General features: G+C 36.5%; 1 protein-coding gene across 1 annotated transcript in view; it reads right to left on the bottom strand.

The window, feature by feature from the left end:
* Chl1 (cell adhesion molecule L1 like) overlaps positions 1-24917 on the bottom strand; it is an 87101-nt gene extending 62184 nt beyond the window's left edge. Inside the window, exons 1-3 of the mRNA XM_059256810.1 lie at positions 24754-24917; positions 18265-18370; positions 16160-16347 (exon numbers count right to left, since the gene is read on the bottom strand). Coding sequence (XP_059112793.1) covers positions 16160-16347; positions 18265-18370; positions 24754-24844 — 385 coding nt within the window. The 5' untranslated portion in view covers positions 24845-24917. The remainder of the gene's footprint in view (positions 1-16159; positions 16348-18264; positions 18371-24753) is intronic.
* Between the last annotated feature and the right edge of the window lie 1763 nt (positions 24918-26680).

Here is a 26680-nt window from a genome sequence, read left to right as displayed (position 1 = left end):
CCAAGAAACGTACCTCAACTTCAAGGATAAACATAACCTCAGGGTAAAGGGCTAGAAAAAAATATTCCAAGTGAATGGACCTAAGAATCAAGCTGGTTTAGCCATTCAGTGTATAACAAAATAAACATCAAAACAAAACTAATCAAAAAAGATAGTAGAAGACATTACATTCCCATCAAAAGAAAAGTCCACCAAGATGACCTTTCAATTCTTAACATCTATGTCCTAAAAACAAGGGACCCAAGTTTAAAAAAGAAACATTACTACAGCTTAAACAATTTATTGACCCTCACACACTCATAGTGGAAGACTCACCAATGGATAGGTCATCCAGAAAAACAAACAAACAAAAACAAAAACTAAACAGAAAAAATGCTAAACCTAACATGTTATAAACCAATTGGACATTACAGGTGATATTTACAGACTATTTCACTCAAACACTAAAGAATATACCTTTTTCTCTGCATCTCATGGAGCTTTCTCCAAAGTTGACCACATTTGGATACAAAGCAAGTCTCACAGATACAAGAAAATAGAAATAAATCCCTGTATCCTATCAGACTACAAAGGATTAAATCTGGATATCATCAAATAACAAAAGCAACAGAGAGCTTACAAACTCATTGAAACTGACAAATCTCTATGGAATGAAAAGTGGTTCAAGTCAGAAGAAATAAAGAAATTAAAGATTTCTAAAATTCAATGAAAATGAATACATAGCATACTCAAACTTGTGAATTCTAATGAAAGTGGTGCTAAGAGGAAAGGTCATAGCACTGAGTGCCTATGTTAATAAAACAAAATAAAACAAAACAAAACAAAAAACTGGTGTTGGCATAAAAACATATATGTTGATCAATTAAACTGGACTGAAGACCCAGACATAAATCCACACACCTACAGACATCTGAATTTTTATAAAGAAGCCAGAAAAACACAACGGAAAAAGGAAAGAATCTTCAACAAATGGTGTTGGTCAAGTTGTAGTCTGCATGTAGAAGAATACAAATAGATCCGTACTTATCAACCTGCACAAAACTCAAGTTCAATTGGATCAAAGACATCAACATAAAATCAGATACACTGAACCTGATAGAAGAGAAGACAAAATGGGGAACAGCTTTGATCTCATTGGAGGAGAAAACTTGCTGAATAGAACACTGATAGCAATTAATAAATGGGGCCGTGTGGAACTGAAAAGCTTCTTCAAGGCAAAGGACACTGCCATTCCAACAGAGCAGCAGCCTACAGATTAGGAAAAGTTTTTTACCAACTCCACATCCACAGTAGAGGAGTAACATCAAAAATATATAAAGAACTCAAGGAACTAGATATCAAAAAACAAATTCTCCAGTTTTAAAATAGGGTATAGCTATAAACAGAGAATTTACAACAGAGGAATTTCAATGGCTGAGAAACACAGGATTGTTCAACATCCTTAGGAAATGCAACATCAAGAAAATACAAATAAAAACTACTTTCAGATTCCACCTTATATTTATCAGAAAGATCAATAACACAAGTACCAGATCATGCTAGAGAGGATGTTGAGCAAGGGGAACACTCCTCCATTGCTGGTGGAAGTGCAACTTTGTACAACCACTATGTAAATCAATATGGCAGTTCCTCAGAAAATTGGGAATCGATCTACCTCAGCATCCATGGGTTCTCCTTGGCCAAAAACTCAACTGAAAGCAACCTAGTCCCACCACTGGAAGCCTCACCTAGAAATGACCAATTGAGACTCTGTAACCACCACTACTAGGAGTCCTTATTAGGATCACCTTTATAGATGCCAGGGAATTTCCAGTGCACTAGCTTTCCGTACCACCTCACAAATGCCCCACCCCCAATTCCTATAGTTTCTCCCAGAACTCTCTTCCTCCATCCCATTTCCCCCTCAACCTGATCCCCCTCTATGATCTCCACCCACCCCCAATCTACCTGTAAAATCCATTTTATTTCCCCCTCCCAGGGAGATCCCTGCATCGCCCCCTAGAGAACCTCCTCTTTACCTAACCTCTCTGGGTCTATAGATTGTAACTTGGTTATCATTTGCTTAATGATTAATAGCTCCTTATAAGTGAAAACACATTTCTTCTCTATACAACTACATTTTCTATGTCTCTCTACTCACTCAGCTACATCTCTCTTTCAACACACACACACACACACACACACACACACACACACACACACACAGTACAACTCTTTACACAGTTCCTTCACATCCTTCCTCTCATAGTCAAACTTTGCATACATAGGAGTTACATTTTCATTTCTAGAGTAAACAATCAGAGACAGAACCTAACTGATATACACATAAGGAATGTCATGGTTTCTCTCAGGCTAGGAACGTCACATGGACTGGCTAGTGAGTAGCACTTGGCCAAGCACATAGCCTGAGTGGTTAGCATTCACAGAGAATGACATTGAAATTCAGGACTTAACAAGAACAGTTAGTAGGCTGAAACTTAAATGGTTGGGTTACATGCAGAAAGAGAATTATTGTAACCAAAGTTGTTTCAAGTCTGACCTTGATTCAGCAATAAACACCTGGAAACTTATGCTTGTATATTCTCTGCAGGGGTGGCTAGTCTGTTTTGAATTTGTTCTGAAGTCTAAAATTAGCTGTCTTTGTGACTGAGAATACTGTTATTTTCCTGTGTTAGTTATGAAATATAATCTAGTATTATTTTTATTCATCAGAATTATATAGCTTAAACAGAAATCATCTTCCTGACCATCCCCAACTATAAGTGTGCACAATAGAGGGACTATTTTCACAAGATAAACACATAGCAGTGGAGTGACTACACATAGCTGTTTTTAGGAAAGAAATACAATGGCACACAGAAGAAATTATAGACAGAAGCAAATTGTTATTTACTTGGCTTTGCCAAGTGGGGCTCCATGTCTGGTGAATCAACCTGTTAAATACTAGTTGTCACCTGCTGTATACTCCCACAGCCCTCATCAGGCTATTATTATTGAAGCCATAATGAACATGGTTGAGCAAGTATCCTTATAGTAAAATGGAGTGCCTTTTGGGTATATGTCCAAGAGTGGTATAGTTTCTCCACAAGGAAGAACCCAGAACCAACACTGCTTAGGTAACTAAGACTAGATAGCCTAGAGTTCTATGGTAAAACCAAACACTACTGGTCTTAACAGAAATCAATTAAAGTAATTCCTATTGATATTCTGCTATCCTCATAGATCAGTGCCTTATCCAGTCATCATCAGAGAGGCTTCCTTTGGCAGAAGATGGGAACAGATGAAGTGACTCACAGCCAGACATGCAGAGATAAAGAGTCTAAATTGGATGTTTCCTTCAAATCCCTCCTCTGAGAGCTCAGGGAATCCCTTGGCCATGGTAGTGTAAAGAATATAAGAGCCAAAGGGCATGAAGTGCACCAGGAGCACAAGGCCCTCTAAATCAACTAAGGAAGGTTAATATGACTTCACAGAGACTGAAGCAGCAAGCACAGGGCCTACATGGGCCTGCACCAGGTCCTCTGGAATATATTCTAGCTATTAGTTTAGTATTTTTATGGGACTTTTAACTGAGAACGAGGAGGTGTCTGACTCTTGTGCCTGCTCTAGAGACTCTTTTCCTCCTATGTCAAACTTCCGTATGATAGCTTTTGCTTCATCTTATTATATTTTATTGTGCCATGTTTAGTTGTAATTTATTAGAAGCTTGTTCTTTTCTAATGAAAAACAGAGTGGATCCAGAGGTGAGGGAAGGTGGGGAGGACCTGGGGAAACTTCATTCAAGATATATTGTATGATAAAAGGATCTATTCTCAATAAAAGGGAAAAATAGCCTGGCATGAGTTTTTGTACACTTTCAAGATCCTGCTTGGACACATGAGATGGTGCATTGGGTAAGCCTGACAACCTGAGTTTATTCTCTGGAACCCAATGGTAGAAGGAGAAACTGATTTCTAAAGTTGTCCTCTGGCCTCCACACATGTGCTCTGATACAACCACTAAATGATACATACACAAACACACACACACACACACAGAGAGAGAGAGAGAGAGAGAGAAAGAGACAGAGAGAGAGACAGACACAGAGAGAGACAGAAAGAGAGAGAAAGACAGACAGACAGGAGAGAGAGAGAGAGAGAGAGAGAGAGAGAGAGAGAGAGAGAGAGAGAGAGAGAGAGAGAGAAATGAAAACAAAACATTAAAAATATTTCTGTATGGTAAAATCCTGAACCAAAATATTTTTTGCTTGTGCTCTGAATAAGGCATGAAAACACTCATGCATGTTTTTTTCTGAGATACACTGCAAAGCACAAGATTTGTTCATTTTAGTTCCCACAGACATGATAGCATTTTTCTTCAAACATTGGTATTTCTTCTGTTAGTTTTATGTTGCTTAGTGCTGGATTTATTGCAAAGGCAGTAAACATGATTGGCAAATACTCTATTCAGATAATAAATTACACTAAACAAACAAACAAATCAAAGCGCACATGAAGAAAAGGGAAACACAACGAAGAGCAAATTTGACCACTCTAAATTGCAAAGAGAGCCACCCATCTTGAGATCACTCAAATAAATGCAATTTAAAATGAGATAGAACTGATGTTGGAAAGGAGGATTTCCAATAATTCACTCTATTGTTTCCTCTCCATGCTGGAATCAGTTTCCAAGGAGCCAAGTATGAAAGGAATGCATGTCAGAACCTCACATGACTGGCAGCCAACACCAATACTCCAAGTTCATATAAAATACTTACACCTATATGGATATTCAAAATGTATTCTTCCTGAACATTATATAGCTTGCTTCCAACTCCATGGGGGGAGACTTTGTTTTGTGGATTCACACAGGTTCTGATGCAGGACAATGGTTAGAGGATGACATTTACCAACAGTCCTGGCCTGATGAGATTTTTTTTTTTAATACGTGTCCTACATTTTTTTTTATACTTAAGTAGTGATTCACAAAATAATACCATATTTTTTGGAAATCTAAGGCATTTCTTTTTTAAAAATCTCAATATTTCACATATCTTGCCAGTCTCTACAAATTTTATTGTGAGAACTGCTGTCTATTTCCTCTGTATTTATCACAGAGCTCTTTAGCCCCATCCCATTCTCAGTCTTCAGGGCAATTAGCTGACATTTTGTTGTATCCAGGTTTACAGCTCTTTACAGGGAATTGTTTTTTTGTCTAAATTCAAGGAGTTTTCAAAGCCAAGTATTATAGGAGGCAGTAGTCTATTAGAGAACCACAGCAAGACGGGCAGGAAAGCTTCAATATCTACACTTTCAGCCATATGCCATATACACTTTCATTCCCTCTTGGTCACTACACTTATGCCAGATTTTTTTTTTTTTGAGACAGTGGCAAGATATGTGAATTACAGCTATCCTCGAATCATGCTTTTGCTGTAGGTACCATGAAATTCCTAATAAAAGACAGAACGATTGCTTAGTACTTCACAGTTAGCACTGCAATGATAAAATAGTATGCCAGCTAAAGCTCTGGCATTGATTGATAGGAAACACACCTTACTCATATGCAAAATTAATAAAGGTGTTACATATTTAAACTTGAAATTCTAATGATTTATTTAGTGTCATTTGCCACCCTGAGGCCAAATGTTCACTGGTATGGAAGTTAGCCATGTTTGGGTTTTGATGAATCTGTTTACACTCAGAACCAAAGAACAATATAGGAAGAGAAACACACATAGGAAAAATGAATGGGTATATTATTTTTATCTAATATGCAAACAATCCAGTGCTTAATGTGAATACCCAGCTTGCTAGAAGTAGATAATTAATAAGATATATGAATCATTAGTTGGAAATCTGCTCCCTCAAAGCATCCAGGAAGGTCTAATAATTCAGACAGATAATACAGTCAGTGAAATGCTAGCATCCTTACATTAATTAAATCTAGATTATGAAATTCCAGTTCCCAAATTGTAAACATATAGTTAGTTCGGTGAGCATCTAATCCATCCATAATATAATGGAAAAGAAAAGACAATTTATAAGTCTTCCAAGCCCTTAAACACATGCTGTAAATCTTCAGAACAGTTTTTAACTAAAGATGAAATTAGTATCAGGATATGAGAAAGATTATATATCCTCTAATTTAAGGTCTCAGAGGAAATATTAAAAACAAAATTAATTATTCTGGGTTGTTTCATTTTTCTGTGACCTTGAATCTTTTAGCATTCACTATAGAAGAGCATGAACATTTAACATTTACAGTAAACATTCTTTTGCTTTCTGTTACTGTGATAAATGTCATGAACCAAAGCAACCTGGGAGAGGAGAGGGTATATTGGGATTATACTTGCAGGTCACAGTCCACTACTGAGAGCAGTGAGAACAGGAATTCAAGCAGGAACTACATTAGAAACAAAGAGGGATGCTGCTGATTGGTTTACCTCTTGCTCATGCTCAGCTAGGTTTCTTATATAGCCTAGACCAGCCTATGGGTGGTATTACCCACAGCAGGTTGCATCTCCCTACAGCAATCATAATTCAAAACGACCTCTCACAGACATGACCACAGGCCAATCTGATCGGAGCAATTGCTCAATTGTAGTTCTTTCTTCCCAGATGACTCTAGGTTGTGTAAAGTTGATGATGAAAACTAACCAGCACAATGTTGTTGTAAATTAAATTATATAACTCGGCAGCAGTCATCGAGCCAATTTTAACTCAGACAGAGAAATGATTCTATGGAAAACTACTCTGAAAGTGATTGACTGACTGTAGTTCACTGGTAATAACCACAGAATTATTTTTTGAGGACAAATACAATATGTTTAGTCTTAAGTAATAGTTTGTGCTTATGTGAGTCAATTCCATCTTTTTGCTTGCTCTCACAGTTCTAAGGAGCCCTCCATCATCACCAAAACACAATCATTTAGATTAGATTTGACCCTGAGTGGTCTTCCTGAAAAGGATCAGAATCCACCTACTCATCACTGCCCACCTAACCAGGGCTTAAAATGTGTTCAGAATTTCCATCACCCAGTGTGGATGAAATCAACCTCCCATCTACATGACAATACTGCAGATCTATTAGCACCAGCAATTGAAGCACTTGGCAACTTCCCACTCTTCATGATTCACTGATGGGTCCTCTTCACGTCCATCATTCAGCACAGTGTACTGATCTCCAGTATTCACTCACAAATGTGAGCTACACTTCGCTATGTTCACTTCAATTCTCCCAACATTCAGAGAAAAACTATCTCTTCGTACTGAGCAGAGAAAACATCTGACAAAAGTTGGCTGTCTAGAGTAGTGGTTCTCAACATGTGGGTCGCGACCCCCACAGGGTCTCAGCAGATATTTACATTCTGATTCATAACAGTAGCAAAATTACAGTTATGAAGTAGTAATGAAATAATTTTATGGTTGTGGGGGGGTCACCACAACATGCAGAACTGGATTAAGGTATCACAGCATTAGGAAGGTTGAGAACCACTGGTCTAGAGGATTCTCTAGGATAAACTGGGGAATATTGAAACTGTTTTAATATTAGATTATCATTCCTTCATTTAAAGTAACTAGAACATATGCAAATGATAGGTTACAAACTCAAAAGCACAAAGCAGAATATTTAGTACAGGCTATGACAGATCAGGAAAGCATATGGAGAAAGCTCATCAGCAACCTGAAGGATGTTTAGTATTAGGCAGCCAAAGTATAGGCATTTATATCCTCAGTTTAAACTCTGATGATTAAAAAGAAGGGAAAAGAGCTTCCCTCTGCACACATACCCCAGCCACAGCTACAGGATGTAGACATTCTTGTTTGGTTTGCTGTGCTCTCCCAAGTCACTAATGCTAAGGTTCAGGGAAGCACCCCTCAAATGTCCATGTGTTCAAAGCTAAGTCTCCATGACCTCTACTTGGAGATGCTAGAACTTTAGAGAGGTGAAGCTTAATGGTAAGTTGTCAGGGACTGTAATTTTGAAGAGAATTTTGGAACTTTGGTCCTTTCTCTTTCTCCTTACTTCCTAGATCACAATGTAGGCATATTTTATTCTTCCTCATGTTCCATCACAATGTGCTTCCAATAATCTGTCCCAAAGCAATAAGGCCATCCCATCAAGGATGGTACAATACAAAAATGTGAACCAAACTAACATTTTTAGCTTTATAAACTGATTATCTCAGAGATTTTGCTATAGTGGCAGAAAGCTGATGAATATAAATAGGAAAATAGCTCAAACAGGAAGGGGACCTAGTTATGACTTGTTGACTAATTCACTGACTGAGACCCTACGCCACAGATATCCCATTTAGGGAAAAGATAGGTCATGCATGCATAACAGATGCAATCGATTTGTTGGTCTTTTCCTCTTATCCACTCCCTAACAAACTCAACTATGATACTATAAAAATAGAAAACCAATCATTGTGAATAAAAATCTTCTTTATACTAAATAACAACTTGATAACTGAGAGAGACAAACCCTAAAACTAGAAGCATCAAGTTTCCATCAATATGAAAATAAAAACAATTCCCTGCAGCTTAAGAGAAAATCCATTGTTCAGGGAGGAAGCTTGAAATGGTCCTATTCATGAACTCCAAAGGACTGGAGTGGAGGTCAGATGATGAAGTATTTTCAAGACAGCCTAGAAAAGATTTGTAAGAAATCTAATTCTTTGTACTTGTTTCTGCCGCAGCAAAGAAAGAGCAATTACCTACATTAAAGCCCTGATCTTTGATCCACCACCTCTTAACTGCAACACTGTCATATTCTGACAAGAATTATCCTCATACTACCATCATTTCACTGATAATGCTTAGATAATGAGAGAAAATCTTTTTAAAATCTGTTAATTGTATCTTATATGCAACTGTCCAATTTCTCTCCTGCAGTGGGTCTAGCTATTGCCATTTTTGTTTATTTCCATAGCAACCACTTGAATTCAGGTTAAGAACCACCCCAAAACCTTGTCTTTTACGATATAGATTTAATCTTTCTTTCATCCTATATTTCTAACCTCATTTCAGTTAAAATATGTACAATAGAGACATAGATTTATGAAAACATACATAAAGTAGTCCCCAGGCCAAGAAAAATCAGTGTATATTTGGAAAATGTAAATTTTAATTTTGAATATATTCTTTCTGAGGTTTGCTGGATCCAAAGGAGCAGAAGCCAAGATTAGAGAAGGCTGACTATTTATTAAGTAGTTTCTTGACTTTCAGTCACAATGTTCATGGCAATATTTTCTGATCCAAAATTTATAGACATTTCTAACTAAATGTCATTTCAAATTAACTCTAAAATGAAGTCTTGAAGTCTACTCATTGCTGCTCTGTCCATTACTTCTGTTGTATCAGCCCAAACCTAGGACAGCCACTTCAGCAGCACGACCACATCACAGAAAGGTTTGTTCTGAATACATAAAGAGACCATTAGTGAAATAAATTCAGATGATACAAAGGAAGAAAGATACACAATGGAAACTCTTTTACACACTGTTCACTCCACCAAGAGCATTACCATCTTCCACATGGTGCTGACCCCAGTCTCTTCCAGCTCCGCTGATGGTAATTATTATCTTCAATACTGTGTTCGGAAGTCCCTTGTTATTCATTAAACATTTTCCAAGTAAAATTTTATTCCTAACCAATATTTCATGTGGGTTTACAAACTTGAAACTAAAGTTAAAATTACACCATACACATTTCTATAAGATTTGTTTTTATAACTCCAAGTATTCTTGATTCTTTATATTGCTGAGACATAGTTTCTGCAAGCCTATATGATAATTTATTTATATTACACACTGAATTTCCACCTCCCCAAAAAAGTTAAACTTGTGATAAACATTCCACGAGGCTGACTAACTGATAGAACTTGAGTGATTTTGGAGAAAGGGAATATTACAAGTCCAGAGCTAAATTATCTCTAGCCTCCTTAATATCCATTCATTGTTCAGCTCTGTGTTACCTCTAACACCCTGTGACCAATACAAAAATTCTTATAAAATATACAAAAAGATCACTAGCACTCTTCAAACTAAAGCCTATGAATGACATCAGACAGCATCTGATGGCTGTAGCAGAGATTTTCTCACTGCACTGTAACCTACCTGCCTGATGTGCCCACCAACATGTTCTTAAAATTCCTTGATTTGTGACTTTCTTTGTTCCATTACCATAAAAATCTCATCAACTTTTGCCGGACTAGAATGCGCTATTTGGGGCAACCTGGATCTGTGTTGTCAAGCCATCGTCAGTCAGAACTGGCTCTAGAATAAACTTCCCCTGTGATGTGAGACCCAAGTCTGTGCAATAGTACATTCCACTAGGGGTGAATTGTTAGATTCCCCATGTCTGTGCATGATACATATGTACAAAGAGATAAATGATTATAAAGCAAATGCACAAATGCTGGTGTCCCCCAAATTCCTGTTGTGTGGGGAAAAATCACATACACCCGAGCAAGGAAAATGGGGGAACCTAGGTGAATGTATCTTTAAGAAGGTGGGGACAAAACATCCTAAGACAAAGGACTGAAATGTGTCTTCACTGTACCTATATCTTTTTTTTTGTTGTTGTTTTGTTTTTTCAAGACAGGGTTTCTCTGTGTAGCTTTGGAGCCTGTCCTGGAACTCACTTTGTAGCTCAGGCTGGCCTCAAACTCACAGAGATCTGCCTGCCTCTGCCTCCTGAGTGCTGGGATTAAAGGTGTGTGCCACCACCGCCCGGCTGTACCTATATGTTAAGGTGAAGCCCTAACAGGAGAGGGGACACTAAAGAGAGTTACATGTGCCCTTCCCTTGGGCCCCTATACTGTTGTCTCTTTTCTACTTGTAAATTTACTGTTTAACAGGAATACAGAACTCTAAACTGAAGCGAACATTGATGAAAAGAAATGAAAAGAAGAAAAGAAAAGGAAGGAAGGAAGGAAGGAAAGTGGGAAGGAGCCCACTTTATACACCTATCAGAGGAATGAAGCTGGAAACAGATCTCACTCAAATCCAGAATGATGGATTATCGCCAAGTCATTTCATTTTCTCTTAAAAAATCCAGGAACTTTAAAACTCTTGTTTCAATTATCTCAGACTGAATAAAAGCTATTGATCTCTGGGTAGACTGTTACAAGATTCTCACTAAAGTTATAAATACATGCCATCTCCAAATTTCTATAGTTTGCTTCTCATTTTTTTAAACCAGATTTTAAGATGTTTTCCCTGTTAGTGGTTAAGCCATGAACACACCCAGAACACTCAGAAGAGTTAAGAAGCACAACTAGCTAGAATGCCAAATGCAGGGCCCTGAGGGTCCACTAGGAAGTGTTATATTCCAGCTAGAGCTGGAGTGGGGAGGGGAGGAAGTAAGGGAAGGAGGGGGAAGAGAGAGTAAAGACAAGGATGGAAGACAGGGACAGAGGGAGGGAAGGAGGGAGAGAGAGGGGGGACAGAGGAAAAGAGGGAGGGAGGAAGGGAGGAAAGGAAAAGGAGAGAAAAAGAAGGAGAGGAGAATGCAGAGAGGTAGAAGAATGAGAGAAAGATTGATGGAAGAACTCAACTTCTCACTGTTTTCATTCTAGTAAATGGGGTTTGTCTCTGGGTTTATCAGACTTTCATATGGCCAATTCAGCTTGCTTAATCCCACTCAAAACCACACTGACCTAATTATTTATGGTTATACTGAGGCCTGATTTTCTGATAAGCCAAGTCTTTGCTACATTTAATCCTTTAGCATTTTCAAATTGTTCTTTGTATTCTGTGTATTTTTCATTCATCTGCTCACATTCCGTAAACACACAGGCAGATAAACAAGAATTCCGAGTAAAATTATCCCGTATCAATTAGGGATGGATGGACATTTTAACTCTATTGAGTCTTCTGACCCATAAAAATTGTTTCTTCAGTCTCTGTTTATCTAGATCATGTCATGATTTTTGTGTTTATGGTGTGTGTGTGTGTGTGTGTGTGTGTGTGTGTGTGTGTGTGTGTGTGTGTATCACTGTAGCAGGAATGTTAAAGAGTCTTATTAATAAAATCAAACCCGGGGCCAGTTATTGGGGTGAATACTGGAAGATCAGAGAGACAGAACAAGCCACAGCTAACCTCACCTGGCCAACTTCTCAGCTTGGTCTTGTTTCCTCAGACTGGAAGCTTCTGTGTCTTCATCCCAATAGCTCTCAGCTGAACTGCTGCTCGAAAGCCTTAAGCTTAACCAGCCAAATGCTTAACCAGCCAAATGCTTCTAGTTCCTGGTCCTCATGCCTTATATATCTTTCTGCCTTCTACCACCACTCCCTGGGATTAAAGGCTTGCTTTCTGCGATTAAAGGCGTGAGTCACCATGCTTGGCTGTATCCTTGAACTCATGGATTTCTGCCTCTGGAATGCTAGGATTAAAGGCATGTGCTACCACTGCCTAACTTCTATGTTTAATATTGTGGCTATTCTCTCTCTGACCTCAGATAAGTTTATTAGGGTTCACAATATTTTGGGGAACACAATACCACATTTCCTCTCTTTTTGTCTAAAATTTAAAAAAAAGCTTATAACTAATACAAGAAAAATTATATCCAATAAGTATATACAATATACACAGACAAGATTACATTAACGATGTCTAGTACATTAACATTTGACAAATTCAGGCAAAAAACTCCATTATATATATATTAACAATGTCCAGTCCAGTAACATTTGATAAACTCAGACCAAAAAATTTTCATTACTTATCTTATTTAAAACAAGTAGTTCCTTTTTAAAAGTAGATTCCATAATCTCCCTTTTTATCTTATCATATCCATATTCTCTCTTTTTTTTTCATAATGGATTCAGTAGTCTACCTTTTGTCATTTTTATATCTTCCCCTTTTTCTTCAGTGTAGATTCAGTGATCTACCTATTTATCCTATTATTTCTTTATCTTTTTTCTCAGAGTAGATTCAATGATCTATCTCATATCTTATTCTCTTTTTCTTTTTGCTTTCTAGGGGTGAAGATATCTTTAGGAAATCTTGAAAAGAAATTTTTTGGGTTAATTGTCAAGTCCTGTATCATTTGTCCAGTATCTGCATAAAAGGAAAGTACAGGGCTTGTCATAAGTCCTTGCTCGAGTAGTCTGTCAGGCTGGATCACCTCAGCTAGTCATCTCGAAATTGTCCTGACCAGTTTGTAGTCCAAAGTCTATTTTTACATGGTGTTAATAGGCTTAATGGCTTTATCATAGTCCATGTGGAATCATCTTTATTGGGTCCCATCATCCTTTTGAAGATTTCAAAGTTGCTGTTAGGTGTGGTCATGGTTCCCTGCAGACTTTTTTTTCTTTTTTCTTTTCTTTTTGTGCCTCCTCTGTGGTTTGGAGCAATCATAGTCTGATAAATGTCTGTCTCTTGGAACCATGAACATTCTTCCCTAGAAGAGAAAATCTTCACAGCATTTTTTCCCCACCATTTGTCTTGCCAAACTTTTCCAAAGTGACCTTTGCCGATGCTTTCTTGTAACACGATGGTCCTGGCAATTCTTCTCTGAACAAGCAGTAGTAAACCCTTCATCCCAGGTAGCAGCATCATTGTAGTCACCAACACGATGAGAAGAAGCCAGCAACTCGGAGTAGCAGCCACTGCCTCCATGGTTCCACCACTGTTTGTAGTTCGGTCCGGGCCGAAACTTCTCCCAAGCCTCCTAGGACGGCCTCAAACTCGAGATCCTCCTGTCTCTCCCTCCTTCAGTAAAACCTACCAGCATGTGCCACCACAACCAGCCAAGTGTAGCTTTTTCATGAATTCCTACCACAAACGTTGGGCGCCAGATGTAGCAGGAATGTTAAGGAGTCTTATTAATAAAATCAAACCCGGGGCCAGTTATTGGGGTGAATACTGGAAGATCAGAGAGACAGAACAAGCCACAGCTAACGTCATATCACTCCACTATACTTTTTGAGACAGGTTCTCTCACTGAAGTAGAATGGCTAGACCATGAGCTCCAGGGATCTGTCTGTTTGGCTGTCCTCACTATGGCACTGGCATTACAGGCACAAGCCACAGTGATGGCAGCTTCTTACATTCTGGGGCTCAAACAGAGGTTCTCATGCTCACATGGCAAGCACTTTACTGATGGAACCTTCTCTTCAGACCCCATTTTCCTCTTTAGTAATGATGTATATGTTTGATAGTAAATGTTGTACACCATTAGAATTAGTTTTACACAGACACACATACACATGCATGCACACACATACACACACACACACACACACACACACACACACACACACCACAACCTTCTGTTACCATAAGTTAGCTCATTCATTTTCATTCTAAAGCTATGTTACATAATTAACCTCTATCATTAATGTCCATTATTGTTCCTTCTCAGATAAGTTTGAAAGACATTGAATATTCCTCTAAATAATGCTGTCATGGTAGCAATATATCTCAAGCAGACTTTTCCAAACCCTCATTTTCACTGTTTTCCCTAACATTTATTATTTGACCTGTGAGTTAGAAATAAATTATTTAGTTTTCAAAAATAGGAGACTTTTATTGTTTCTCATTGGTTTCTGGCTCAATTACATTTTGATTATATTCTCTTTATAGCTCTTTATCACCAATTTTACTATTTCTTCCCCAAAACATGAAATAATTCATTCCACAGTTTAGGTATGATATTCCATACACGTTCATTTGCTACAGCTTATACCTTTCAGACTTAAGTCTTGTATGTCCTTACTAATGCTCTTTTCTGCTTGAGTTACCACATGATGATGTTATTATGGCATATTTATCTATTCCCTTTTGCAGGCCTATTATTATCGCTTCCCTTCCCATATTTCAATATCATATATGCTTAACTACTTAATTTCTAGGAAGGCTTTTGAAAATAAGGTAAGTTTTGACTGTTGTTAACCAATGTTAATTTAAATACCTTAGCTGTGATAATTTCTTCATTTCCTGTTATTTTAAAATTTGGAATATTTATGGTTTAGATATTTTATGGCATTTTAAAACTACTCACTTAATTTACTCTTATCTTTAATTTGGGATGTACTTAGATTTACATTTTGATTTATTCCTGTCTTATTTAACTCTTTTCCATGTCCTTCCTTTCTGACTTTTACTTCATAACACATGGTCTGATAATCATTCATTTTATCTGTATTTTCAGTTGCTCACTATTTAATGTTTTAGAATTTGATAAGGAGTTAACAATTTATATACAGTACTCTTGCTCAACTTTCAAGAAAATAATTCATCACTACTTGTTACTTTAACATTTGTGTATATTTTGTCTTAGCAGGGATCCAAGTTCTACCAGGTCTAGGACACTTCTTGAGTTCTTTATGTTTATAAGATTCTACAATAAGAAATTGTCAAAGAGGCTAACTAAAATTTTTACATGTAAGAATTTACTCTATAAAGCTTTGGGTTAGAGTTGTGTAAAGTTAGGAACGATAGGTCAGGGAAAATAAGTGAGTGGATATTTCATGCATATAGGTAAGCTATGTTAATGATTATAATCAGAAATTGGTGATTATTTTAGAAAATGACAGTCTTAACTGCAAAGGATTTACAGTTTGTCATGATTTCTACCTATTGTCTACACCGCAAGTCACTGGCCCTACCCTACTACAGGGAATGACTTTGTTTAACTGGGATTATGCAGCTAGGTGAAAGAATCACCTAGACACTCTTTCTAGAAGGATTTATGTCCTATAAACAGCTTTTATGCTTTTGTCATAGACTCTTAGATTGAGGCTGCATATTTTATGAGATATATCACCCTGGATCCACAAGAAGACTACATGAAGAATATGGGTCCTGAAACCTGACAGAACTGCACTAAACTGTGCTATCAAAGAGTGCCTTTGTGGTGATGTAGAGGTTCTGAGATTATCTGTTACTGAATACTGAGCTAAATTTAGGTACTAATAGATTTAATCATCATCATATATGGACAATAATGATTTTTTACCCAGGTTAGATAGAATATAACTGAAACACAGTACAATTGTGCTTTCTGACAATAACTGATTGTTAATATTAAGACTCTGAGGACAGTTTTTCTAGTAAATGAAATATATGCTGATTAAATTCATATTGATTTATTTCTTTAGATGAAATGATATCCACTTAATACTTCACTAGACCAACTCTCAATGAAATCTCTACCTGAACACTTACCTGGAACTATGAACTCTATTTCTTCTGATATTGCAGTTCCTAGTCTATTAGATGCAAAACAGCGGTATTTCCCTTGAAAGTGAGAGATGTGCCCCTCATTTGGGATCTTGAATGTGCCTGAATTGTTAGATACAATTATCCTGGGGTCAGAAAGATCAAAATGTTTGCCATCCTTGGTCCATGAAAATCTAGAAGATAAAGAAAGTATACTCTAAGTATTGGTGACATTTCTTATTTTTAAAAAGTTTTACTAAACAAATGCACAAATGATAAAACCAAGAGAATTTATGAGTTTTAAATATATGCAATAAACCTTAACAGTATATAAAGACAAATGCAAGAAATCTTACAAGTAATGAAAATACAGTGAAAAGTGAGATAAGAGATTGAAAGCAGTTTTATTCTCTTTTAAATTGAAGGTATATACCTACACACACACACACACACACACACACACACACACACACACACACACGAGTCTCTGTAACATACCACTTACCTATGTTCAGGAAATCTCTGGATTTTAGTATGTGTCTCTTGTTTGATGTTGTTCTCGCCGGTTGTATTTCTATTTTTGTTTAGGTTATTACCTTTCCCCTCACCTGGACAACACTTGATAATCATTCTTATTGTATATAGTTTTATATTAGGTTAGAACTTTCTTATTTAGACAAAAGGGAGAGATTTATTGGATAGCTGTTCTATAACCTTCAAGCTCCACCCCTAGAGATACAGGATCATTGCTATATTTTAGGACATGAAGTAAAGACAAATATAGAATGTGCTTTTCTGTGTACATGTCTGTGTGAAGAAACTTACAAACACACTCAAATTCCATTAATCCCCTTTTATCTGGTATTTTCAAGTGTGTGACACATTTGAATCTATCTTAAATATATATATTTTTCCAGTTTAAAAATGTCAGTTTTAGCCAGGCGGTGGTGGCACATGCCTTTAATCCCAGCACTCAGGAGGCAGAGCCAGGTGGATCTCTGTAAATTCGAGGCCAGCCTGGTCTACAAAGCAAGTTCCAGGAAAGGCGCAAAGCTACACAGAGAAACCCTGTCTTGAAAAACCAAAAAAAAGTCAGTTTTAAAATAATATTAGCCTGCCAGTGGTGGCACACGCCTTTAATCCCAGCACTTGGGAGGCAGAGGTAGGCGGATCTCTGTAAGTTCAAGGCCAGCCTGGTCTAAAAAGCGAGTTCCAGGACAGGCTCCAAAGTTACACAGTGAAACCCTGTCTAGAAAAACCGTAGTAATAATAATAATAATAATAATAATAATAATATAATATTAAAAATAATTTTATAATTATATGTTATATTTTTGTCATGGGGTTGCTATTTCATTTTTTAACTCATTTAAATGCTATTCCTTTTATAAATAATGTAGTGGTAAGAAACTCTATAGAGTAATCCTTTGATAAATATATTTCCCATATATTTTAGGACAATTCTTCCTAAACAATGACAGTAGATTTGTAGGGAAAAAGTCATTATAGTTTTAGAAAAATATTTCAGAATTTTATTTGAGGAAAAAGTACATAATTAATTCTACTCACATATGAATAGTTGTATGGATAATAATGTAAATAGGCTTGTGTGACATACATAAACATATTCTGATTTTTAAACTGATGTATATTCTAATTATTGTTTATCAATAAAATATCAGGAGTCAGATATCAGGCTAAGAACCTGAAAGATCAGAGAAGCAGAAAAGCTGGCACCAGTGACCTCCTACCTCTCCATTACTCTATCCAAAAGTGGCAAGATCCTCCCTAAGTCCCACTTTGCTACTTCCTCGGTCCTCCAAAACCTCTATGGTTAATTTGGTCAGCTGGTGTCTAGCTCTGCCTTCTGATTCAAAACAAACCTTATTTTCAGAATGCAATCTCAGTATCACACAACAGTAGACTTCACTATCATTTATTTAGCAATTTGGTGCTTCAGTAATATGTAGATTTGTATTCTAAGTTATGGTAGTCACATTAAAACAGCATAAAATAAAATAATTTCAAATATATATATATATATATATATATATATATATATATATATATATATATATATATTTCCAATATACATTTACTAATATACTTACTTTGGTTCTGGGTTTCCTTTAGCTTCACATTCAATTTGAAAATACTCATCAAAGGGAAAGGCAACTTGCACATATGACTGCTTTATGATCGTTGGAACCTGTTGAACTGAATAGCAAAACAATATACTTGAAGATTGAGGTTTTCAAAACAGGACAAGATTAAAGAATAGAGACCAGCATGTGCTTTCTACATTGGCAAGTGTGATGGTTGATCTTCCTTGTCAACTTGACTGCATTTAGAATCGCTCAGGAGGCACATGATAGAGTGCACTATCTGGGTGTTTCCAAAAAGGTTTAAATGAGAAGGAGAGAGACTTCCTGAATATGAAATGGGCTGGAGAAATGGATATTGGAAAATGGGGTAACCACCTGAATGCCATTCACCTCTCTTTGCTTCCTGACTATGGGTGCAAATTGGCTAGCTATGTCTGCCTCTCACTGCCTTCCCTGACACATTGGAGTCAATCCCATCAAAACATGAACCAGAACAAATTTTCCCTCCCATAGGTGCTTTTTTTTTACATATATTATACCATAGTAATTAGAATAGTAATTAATATAGTAAGTAAAAGGCTATCCCAAGAATTTTACTTCTCTTTAACATATAGTTATGTCCCCTGCCATCATTTTATATTGCCTCATATATAACTTTCAATTAACCCCAGAAATAATTTTTAAGACACAAAAAGAACATTGTATTATAACTTTAAAATATCTATTTTTAAAATATTGGCATTCCATTTATGTGGGCATGTGTAGTAATTTTTATACATTTCTGTCATTTGGAAAGTTTTCTCTGTTATTTTTCCTGCTTCCATTTAGATATCATAATTATCTAATTTAGCATCTTTCACCGTACTGATATCCTGTGTCTTTTTTGATATTTCTTCTATTATAGGGCATGTTTATTTTCCATCTCTCTTTCCAGTTAATATGTATTTCAATAGATAACATGAACATTACAGATTTTCCATTATTGGATTATCAATGTATGATGAATTTTCAGATAAGGACATAATGGAAATGACTCTAGGGATAAATGCCAAAATCATTTTACAAACAATGCATGATTATAGCAGTCCTCATAGTGTGAAACAATTGATTAATGGTTCATTAAAATCTGTTAGGAGTCCATATTTATTGCAAAATAACTTTTCTTTGATTTCAATTTATTATTCTTGTTGTTAAATCTTGTCTGCAGTCTTTCTTGGTATTTGACATTTCCCATCCATGAATGTATCTTTTATTTCTCTTTCCCACTTTAATTGTCATTCCCCATTCTAAAATCAGTTTAAAATAAGGCTACACAAAATTCATAGATGCTGAAGAAAGGCACTTGGATTAAGTTTTGAAATAGATCATAGATAATGATGTACATAATGCTATATTGCAGGTGAGTGTTCAGTAATTTTCTAATTGAGACATTCATTTATTTCTTTTTAAATTTTTTTCTTTCAGGAAATTTTTTTCATTCACTTTATATACTAATCAAAGATCCTCTTCCAACCCCCCCCCTAGCCTCCCCCTCTCAACTTACCCCATACTCCCCACCCCCACCACAAGAAGGCAAGGGCCTCCCATGGGGAGGCACATCCAGTAGAGGCAAGGACAAGCCCCACCCCCCCCTCCACCCCTGCCACAAGGCTGCACGAGTTGTCCCATCATAGGTAATGCGCTCCAAAAAGCCTGCTCATGCACCAGGGATGGATTCTGATCCTATAGCCAGGGGGCCTCCCAAGCAGATCAAACTACACAGCCATCTCGCCATGCAGAGGGCCTAGTCCAGTTTCATGTAGGCTCCACAGCCATTGATCCAACTTTCATGAGTTCCCACTGGTTTGGTTTGGCCATGAGACAGTCTTTAGTACAATTCTGACAACTGTTAATTTATGTTATTGATGTATAAAGAATTACAAAGCAACCAGTAGCAGAAATTGACTTTGGCATATCTATTTTTGAGAAATGCAATTTGCAGACAAGTAACTGATTACTGAGTACTATTCAATCATAAAGTACAGATAGAAGGACCTTCAACCCTATGACACTGGGCCAGGTCTTGATTTCTTCACCTTCTTTAAAATTACAAAGCACCCAAAATGCCCCTGTTTAACTGGATTATAAGTAACAATTTTAACTATATAAAAAGTAAAAACTGAATGTGTTTACTTATTTTTTAAATTAATTCTACAATATGTTATATAAATAATATTTTTTTTTGAGACAGGGTTTCTTTGTGTAGCTTTGTACCTTTCCTGGAATTCACTCTGTAGCCCAGGTGGCCTCAAACTCACAGAGATCCGCCTGCCTCTGCCTCCCAAGTGCTGGGATTAAAGGCGTGTGCCGCCACCACCTGGCTATAAATAATATCTTACGAAAAATCACTAAACATCAGGAGAAGAGTTGCATTATTTTACATGACTGTACAACTGTCATTTCTAAAGGGATGCTAGCAAGATTCTCATGTTTGCTTCTGCATTCTTTATGTTGTAATAAGCTAGTGTGATTAAAAATGTACAAATTCAGCTTCCTATGAACCTATAAACAAAAGGACTGGGAAATTATATATTCCAGTCAGATGATTTTGGTTATTGTTTTATTCTTACCTATTATAATATGAAATCTAAAACTTAACCAGTATGCCTCTTCTTATTCTATTATATTGTACAGTTTTACCTACTTTTTTACCTATATATGAGTTTCAGACAAGGCCACAGTAGTGTTTAGAAAAAGCCTGGGTTTGCTGAGTGATATAGATCTGACAAATATTTGCACATTTTCAAACAGGCAATCAAAAAATGTCACTCTACTTTGCCACTGATCTAATCAGGAAAACCACTGATGTTTGAAAGCATTTGGGCTCAGGCTTATAGTGGAGCACAAGTCTTCTACAAGTCTAATTTTTACTTGAACACTCAAATTTGGTCATTGACAGTTATCATATTTATATTGCCAGTTTATCTTGAAGCGCCAGGATGATTTTGTTCATTTTGGGGAAAAATATCTGCCTGTAAACATCTGACCAACCATAATTAGTCTGCCAGTCATACTTTCAAGTAAAAATAGGGTGTGTGCTGAAGCAATGATATAGTTGAGAAATCAGAAAACCCATTCACTTTAAGGCAGCAGAATTATTTTATGTCTATTTTACAGTGCATTCCAGTGTTGTTTAGAAGTAGAGAATAACATTAATTGCTTCAGGGATTCAACAATCTTAATTTTAAGAAAAATTGTTCTGTTTTAGGGGTATATGACTATGAGTGCAGGGCTATGAAATACACCTTGTGTGTTGGACAGCTTAGAGCTCATGCCGTCCTTTGTATTAAGGAAAGAGAAATTTTTCTACCATAGATTTCAAAAAATCAGTGCAGAGGACAGTGACAGTAAAAAGGTGGCCCTGACTGGCACTGGGATATTATTTTTAAAACACTTGGATCCCACAAACCATCTCAATGTATCTCTGAGATCCTGAAGCATCCACAAGTTGTCATTTATGCATCAACAGCCAGCTAAGACTTAATAACCCAAAGCTCTCCTCAATTTTAAAATTGCATTGATTCTCTTTTTGTCTAATAAATGTGGTAAGTCACACTGTCATCATGCTGCACACAGTAATTCAAGTTCAGGCTTCATCCAGTGGACACTGATCACCACTTTATTATTTGCTGAAAGCATCGTCATACTCATTGGCATTTGTCTCATTTCAGATTAACACCATTTCTAAGCAAAGTGGGTATTGAGCTTCTTGTAAGTTCATCCTGTTTAAATTCTATTGCAGTTACAAATGGTAAAGAGAGGCACAGCAGCAGCAGCAATCCCAAAGATACCAGCTAATAACTTGAGAACAACTTGTTTATTACAACATTATTCTTTCTTAAATTTGCTAAGGTTGTAAAGGCTCTGCAATAACTAATTATTCAGGGAATGGAGATAATAACCTTTGGGTGTTTGTATGAATATATATTCCACATTACAAATCCTTTCCTCTATAATTAGGCCAATTACAGAGACACCAGACTCGTTGACATTCAAATTGGATACCTGCCTTGGTTTCATTTACTAGTGAGTGCTCTAGAGTGCCAAAATAAATGGGCAATATTCAGTTGCTCTGAAAACATGCTATTAATATTTTATAACAATCGTCTGAGGACATTACAGTATGAACGATAACTGGGACTATCAGAATAATACTAAGTGACATAAGCTAATACAAAATTTTGCCTCCTTCATCACTGAAGAACAAGTGCAAAAACAGGGAGCATGAATGTGTTTGTTAGAGAAGAAGGTCAGAGGTTTGAATCTGGAATACCACACACATCCTTGTGGTTCTTAACTATGCCCTGTACTCTTACACAAGAAAACTTAATGAGGTTGGAAAGATGGCTCAGCAGTTAAGAGCACTTGCTGCCCATCCAGGGGACCTAGGTTTGGTACCCAGAACACATAAAATGTTGCACAACCATCTAATTCCAGTCCCAGGGTATATATTGCTTTCTTCAGGCCTCTTTTGGCACCAGGTATTCACATGGTGCACAGACACACTTGCAGGCAAAACAAAAGCAAAAACAAAAAACCCACATAATTTCTTTTAAAGGGGAGAATCTACTAAATATGAGGGTGTTTATAATCTCAGCTCATTACTGATGAATCTTGATGAACTTGTACAAGCTGCAAGATGTAAAAGAAATGTGAATGTGTACATAAACATACATGCAGAACAGGAAACTGAGCTTCCTTAACAAATGAGAATACAGAAACAGACGCTCAACCATTTGTTAAGAATATAAGGGAGTGAATTCTCACCTGAGGAATCAAGGTAGTATTGGACAACACTTTCTTAAAGTAATTAAGATTGACTGTCAAAGGTGATTTTAAAACACATCATAAATGGTTTTCTTGCTTTCTAGTCACATTGAGTCTAAGTACTTCAAAAGGAAAGTTTTACCTTAATATATTTACCTCAAAATATTTAATAAACTGTCCACAATAAATGGAACATTTTCATATTCAAAATTTCACACTAGATGGTATTTCTAGACAATTTCCTTAGAATTCATATGATTCGTAATGTTAATTTTCAATGTTCATATTCTAATAAGCAAAAAAGGACTCTTATAACTATCAGCACTATATATAGTAGACACAGAAGGGATTCTGGTAGAAACACATGATAAAAATATCTGAATCACATCTCAAAGACTTTTCATAGCTAGAAAAATCCTCCAATTGTTTACATTTCAAACCAACATAAAATGTGTTTACAGTCGTATTACTTTAAACTATTAATATTATAATTAGTTGAAAATGATTGAGAATGACTAACCTTTTGCATACAATTACCAAGAAATTATAAATATATATTCATAATTCACACTAAAATACACTAGATTGGGAGGCAGTATTAGGTAATATGTTTTGGGCTCTAACATGATTTTTTGTTATTTTTCATAATTCGTCATTTGCTATGAGATGTCTTTCTATATGCTGTGTGAATATGTATTGCTCTGATTGGTTGATAAATAAATCACTGATTGGCCAGTAGCCAGGCAGGAAGTATAGGTGGGGCAAGCAGAGTAGGAGAATGCTGGGAAGAGGAAAGGCAGAGTCAGGAGCAGTACCCAGGAGAAGCAAGATGTGAAAGTACTGGTAAGCCACAGCCATATGGCAACTAATAGGTTACTAGAAATGGGTTAAGTTATAGGAGCTAGGTAGTGAGACCACACAGTTTGTATATAATATAAGCCTCTGAGTGATTATTTTACAAGTGGCTTTAGGAATGTGGGTGGGAGAGACTTGTCCTGACCACGGGGCCGGGCGGGACTGGAGAAAACTTCTGACTACAGTAATTCCCATTTTTAAGTACAAATTACTTTGGGAAAGAATAGGAGGCTTCTGGAGCTGGAGAAATGGCTCAGCAGTAAAGAGTCTGTACTGGTCTTGCAAAGAATTCAAGTTCAGATCCCAGGTCCAGTGTCAGACCTGCTATCCCAGCTCCAGAAGGATCTGACACTCTCTTCTGGCCTCCGAGGACACATTCACTCATATGCACACACCCACATCTGAGCACATATACAAATACTTGAAAACAAATCAAATCTTTTTAAAAATGAGGCTTATTTAATTCCTTTTTGTTATAGATTTTATAATGTTACCCATTTCTAATTCAAAATTCTCCTTAAATAGATAACCAAAGCACATAAAAGAAAAAGCTTTAAGTAATATTCCAGGTCATCCTGGACATATGACAAAATATCACCTGTTCTTTCAGTTATATTTCTTGTAACAGACCAAGGTTACATAAAAAGCCAAGCAACTAAGTTGAAAATTTATGACAGCAACTAAATATCCTAACCCAAATCTGAAAAGTATAGTCATGAATCATCATGATAGTTCAGAAATAGGACAGAAAAGTTACATCCTCAATCCACACATGTTTCTACTTAAAAAGCAGACATCAAGTTCCATATTCAGGACTGGACACAGTGCTTTTACCTGAAAGTGGTATTTCAGCTCTTGACAACTTAAACAGGAGGAAAATTAGACTCAGGATGAGTCCTCTTCCATGTAACAGCAGCCCCATCATTCTTCAGAAAGGAGGCAACACACAGAGATGAAAAACTTAATGTCCTAGTACTTTCCAATCCCAGCTGAGGAAAATGTGGGAAACCTGGAAAAGACCCCCCAGATAAACAGGATATTAGTTAATCTACTTTAAAATGGGAACATAGCAGAAATTAAACACATGTGTAATGAACAAGCTAATGAGCTTACTATCTAATAATACTATAAGAGTTTTTTTTCTTTATATTCAAAACAAGAGACATTTAATGTATGATATATTTTAAACTATGAACCATTCAAATGAATCCTATTTGTAAATTAGAGTACGATTTGTATTGAAAGCCATTTCTCATACTGTAATGAGTCAGAGAAAAATTTCATTAATCTTATTCAGAAAGGAGTGAATTCTCAATCAATTCTTTACATTATTAAAGATCATAAAGACAAAACTTGGGTTCTTCTGGTAAATTACATTTTCATACTCAAAATTTCACATTAGATGGTATTTCTAGTAAGAAAGAAGGAAAAAGTAAGGAAATAATGGAGGGGGCTCAGAAGATGGAATCAGTCTCATTAAGGCGTTTAGCATTCAAGCATGAGGACCTGAGTTTGAATCTCAAAAAGCAAGACAAAAAGCCTGGCATGGCTGGGAATGGCTACAAAATCAGTCCTAGGAAGACAGACCACAGGTGCCTGGGGCTCACTGACTAGCTAGTCCAGCTGATTAGTTAGCTACAGGTTCTATAAGTCCCAAAAAGTAACATTATCAAGACTGGGTACATCCAGATGGTGTGAAAAGATGGAAATTCATTACATTCATGTAAGAAACTCTCAAAGCATAAAAAGGTAAAAATTATAAAGATACAGAGTGATGAAGAAAGACATTCACTGTTGCTCCTTGGCCTCCATATGAGCACACACATGAAAAGTCACTCATGGCCATGCACAAACATCCACATCCACATATGCGCACACACACACACACACACACACACACACACGCACGCACACACACGCACACGCACACGCACACGCACACGTGCGCACACACACACACAAAGCAAATGGAGAAAAACAATAGATTTTAAGCAAAATTTACAAATAATGTCATTGTTTCAAGCAGAAGAAAAGTCATCAGTTGATTTCCATTTGAAAATAAAATAAGGATTAAAACTGGCTTTCTTTCTTTCCTACTGTTACTTCATTTTTCTCCCTGAAATATTATACTAGCATCTTCATATTTTTTCCATAATATATTTCTGTGATGGTACCACAATATTTTGCTTCAGAATGTGATATTTTTTCATGAACACAATTTTCTTATTACTATAAAAATTAATTACTTTATTTGTTCATTACAGAAACAGACAGATTACTAAATTTAAATTTACTTCCAAGTATGTCAGCTCATAAGTTTCATCTCAAATTGCAACTCAAGAGATCCTAGGAGCTGAAAAGCCAGCTAGCTCAGGGATAGGTCCTCAAATTCAATTGTCAGCACTGCAAAACCAAAAGAAAGAAACAGATGGTACAGCCTGTGTTCTCAGGTTCTTTTCCTGATGCTGTGATAAACATACTCCGACAACTTAAGGAATAAAAGATTAATTTTAGCTCAGATTTCAAGGCATAGTCTAGCATGATGGAGAAATCAAGGCAGTAAGCAACTGAAGAGCCTGATCACATTGCTTTCAAACTCAGAAAATGACATGAGTGCATGCTTGTAACTGTTCTTTTCCCTTCTGCTACATACATAGTTCAAGATACTAGCCAGAGATTGGTACTGCCCACAATAGATGGATTTGATTACCTCAATTTAATACAATTATGTCCCAAAAGTGTGGCCATAGACCTATCTCCT

This window comes from Peromyscus eremicus, chromosome 3 (genome assembly GCF_949786415.1).
Source record: "Peromyscus eremicus chromosome 3, PerEre_H2_v1, whole genome shotgun sequence".
Classification (NCBI taxonomy): domain Eukaryota; kingdom Metazoa; phylum Chordata; class Mammalia; order Rodentia; family Cricetidae; genus Peromyscus; species Peromyscus eremicus.
This window is presented reverse-complemented; position numbering and strand designations above follow the sequence as displayed.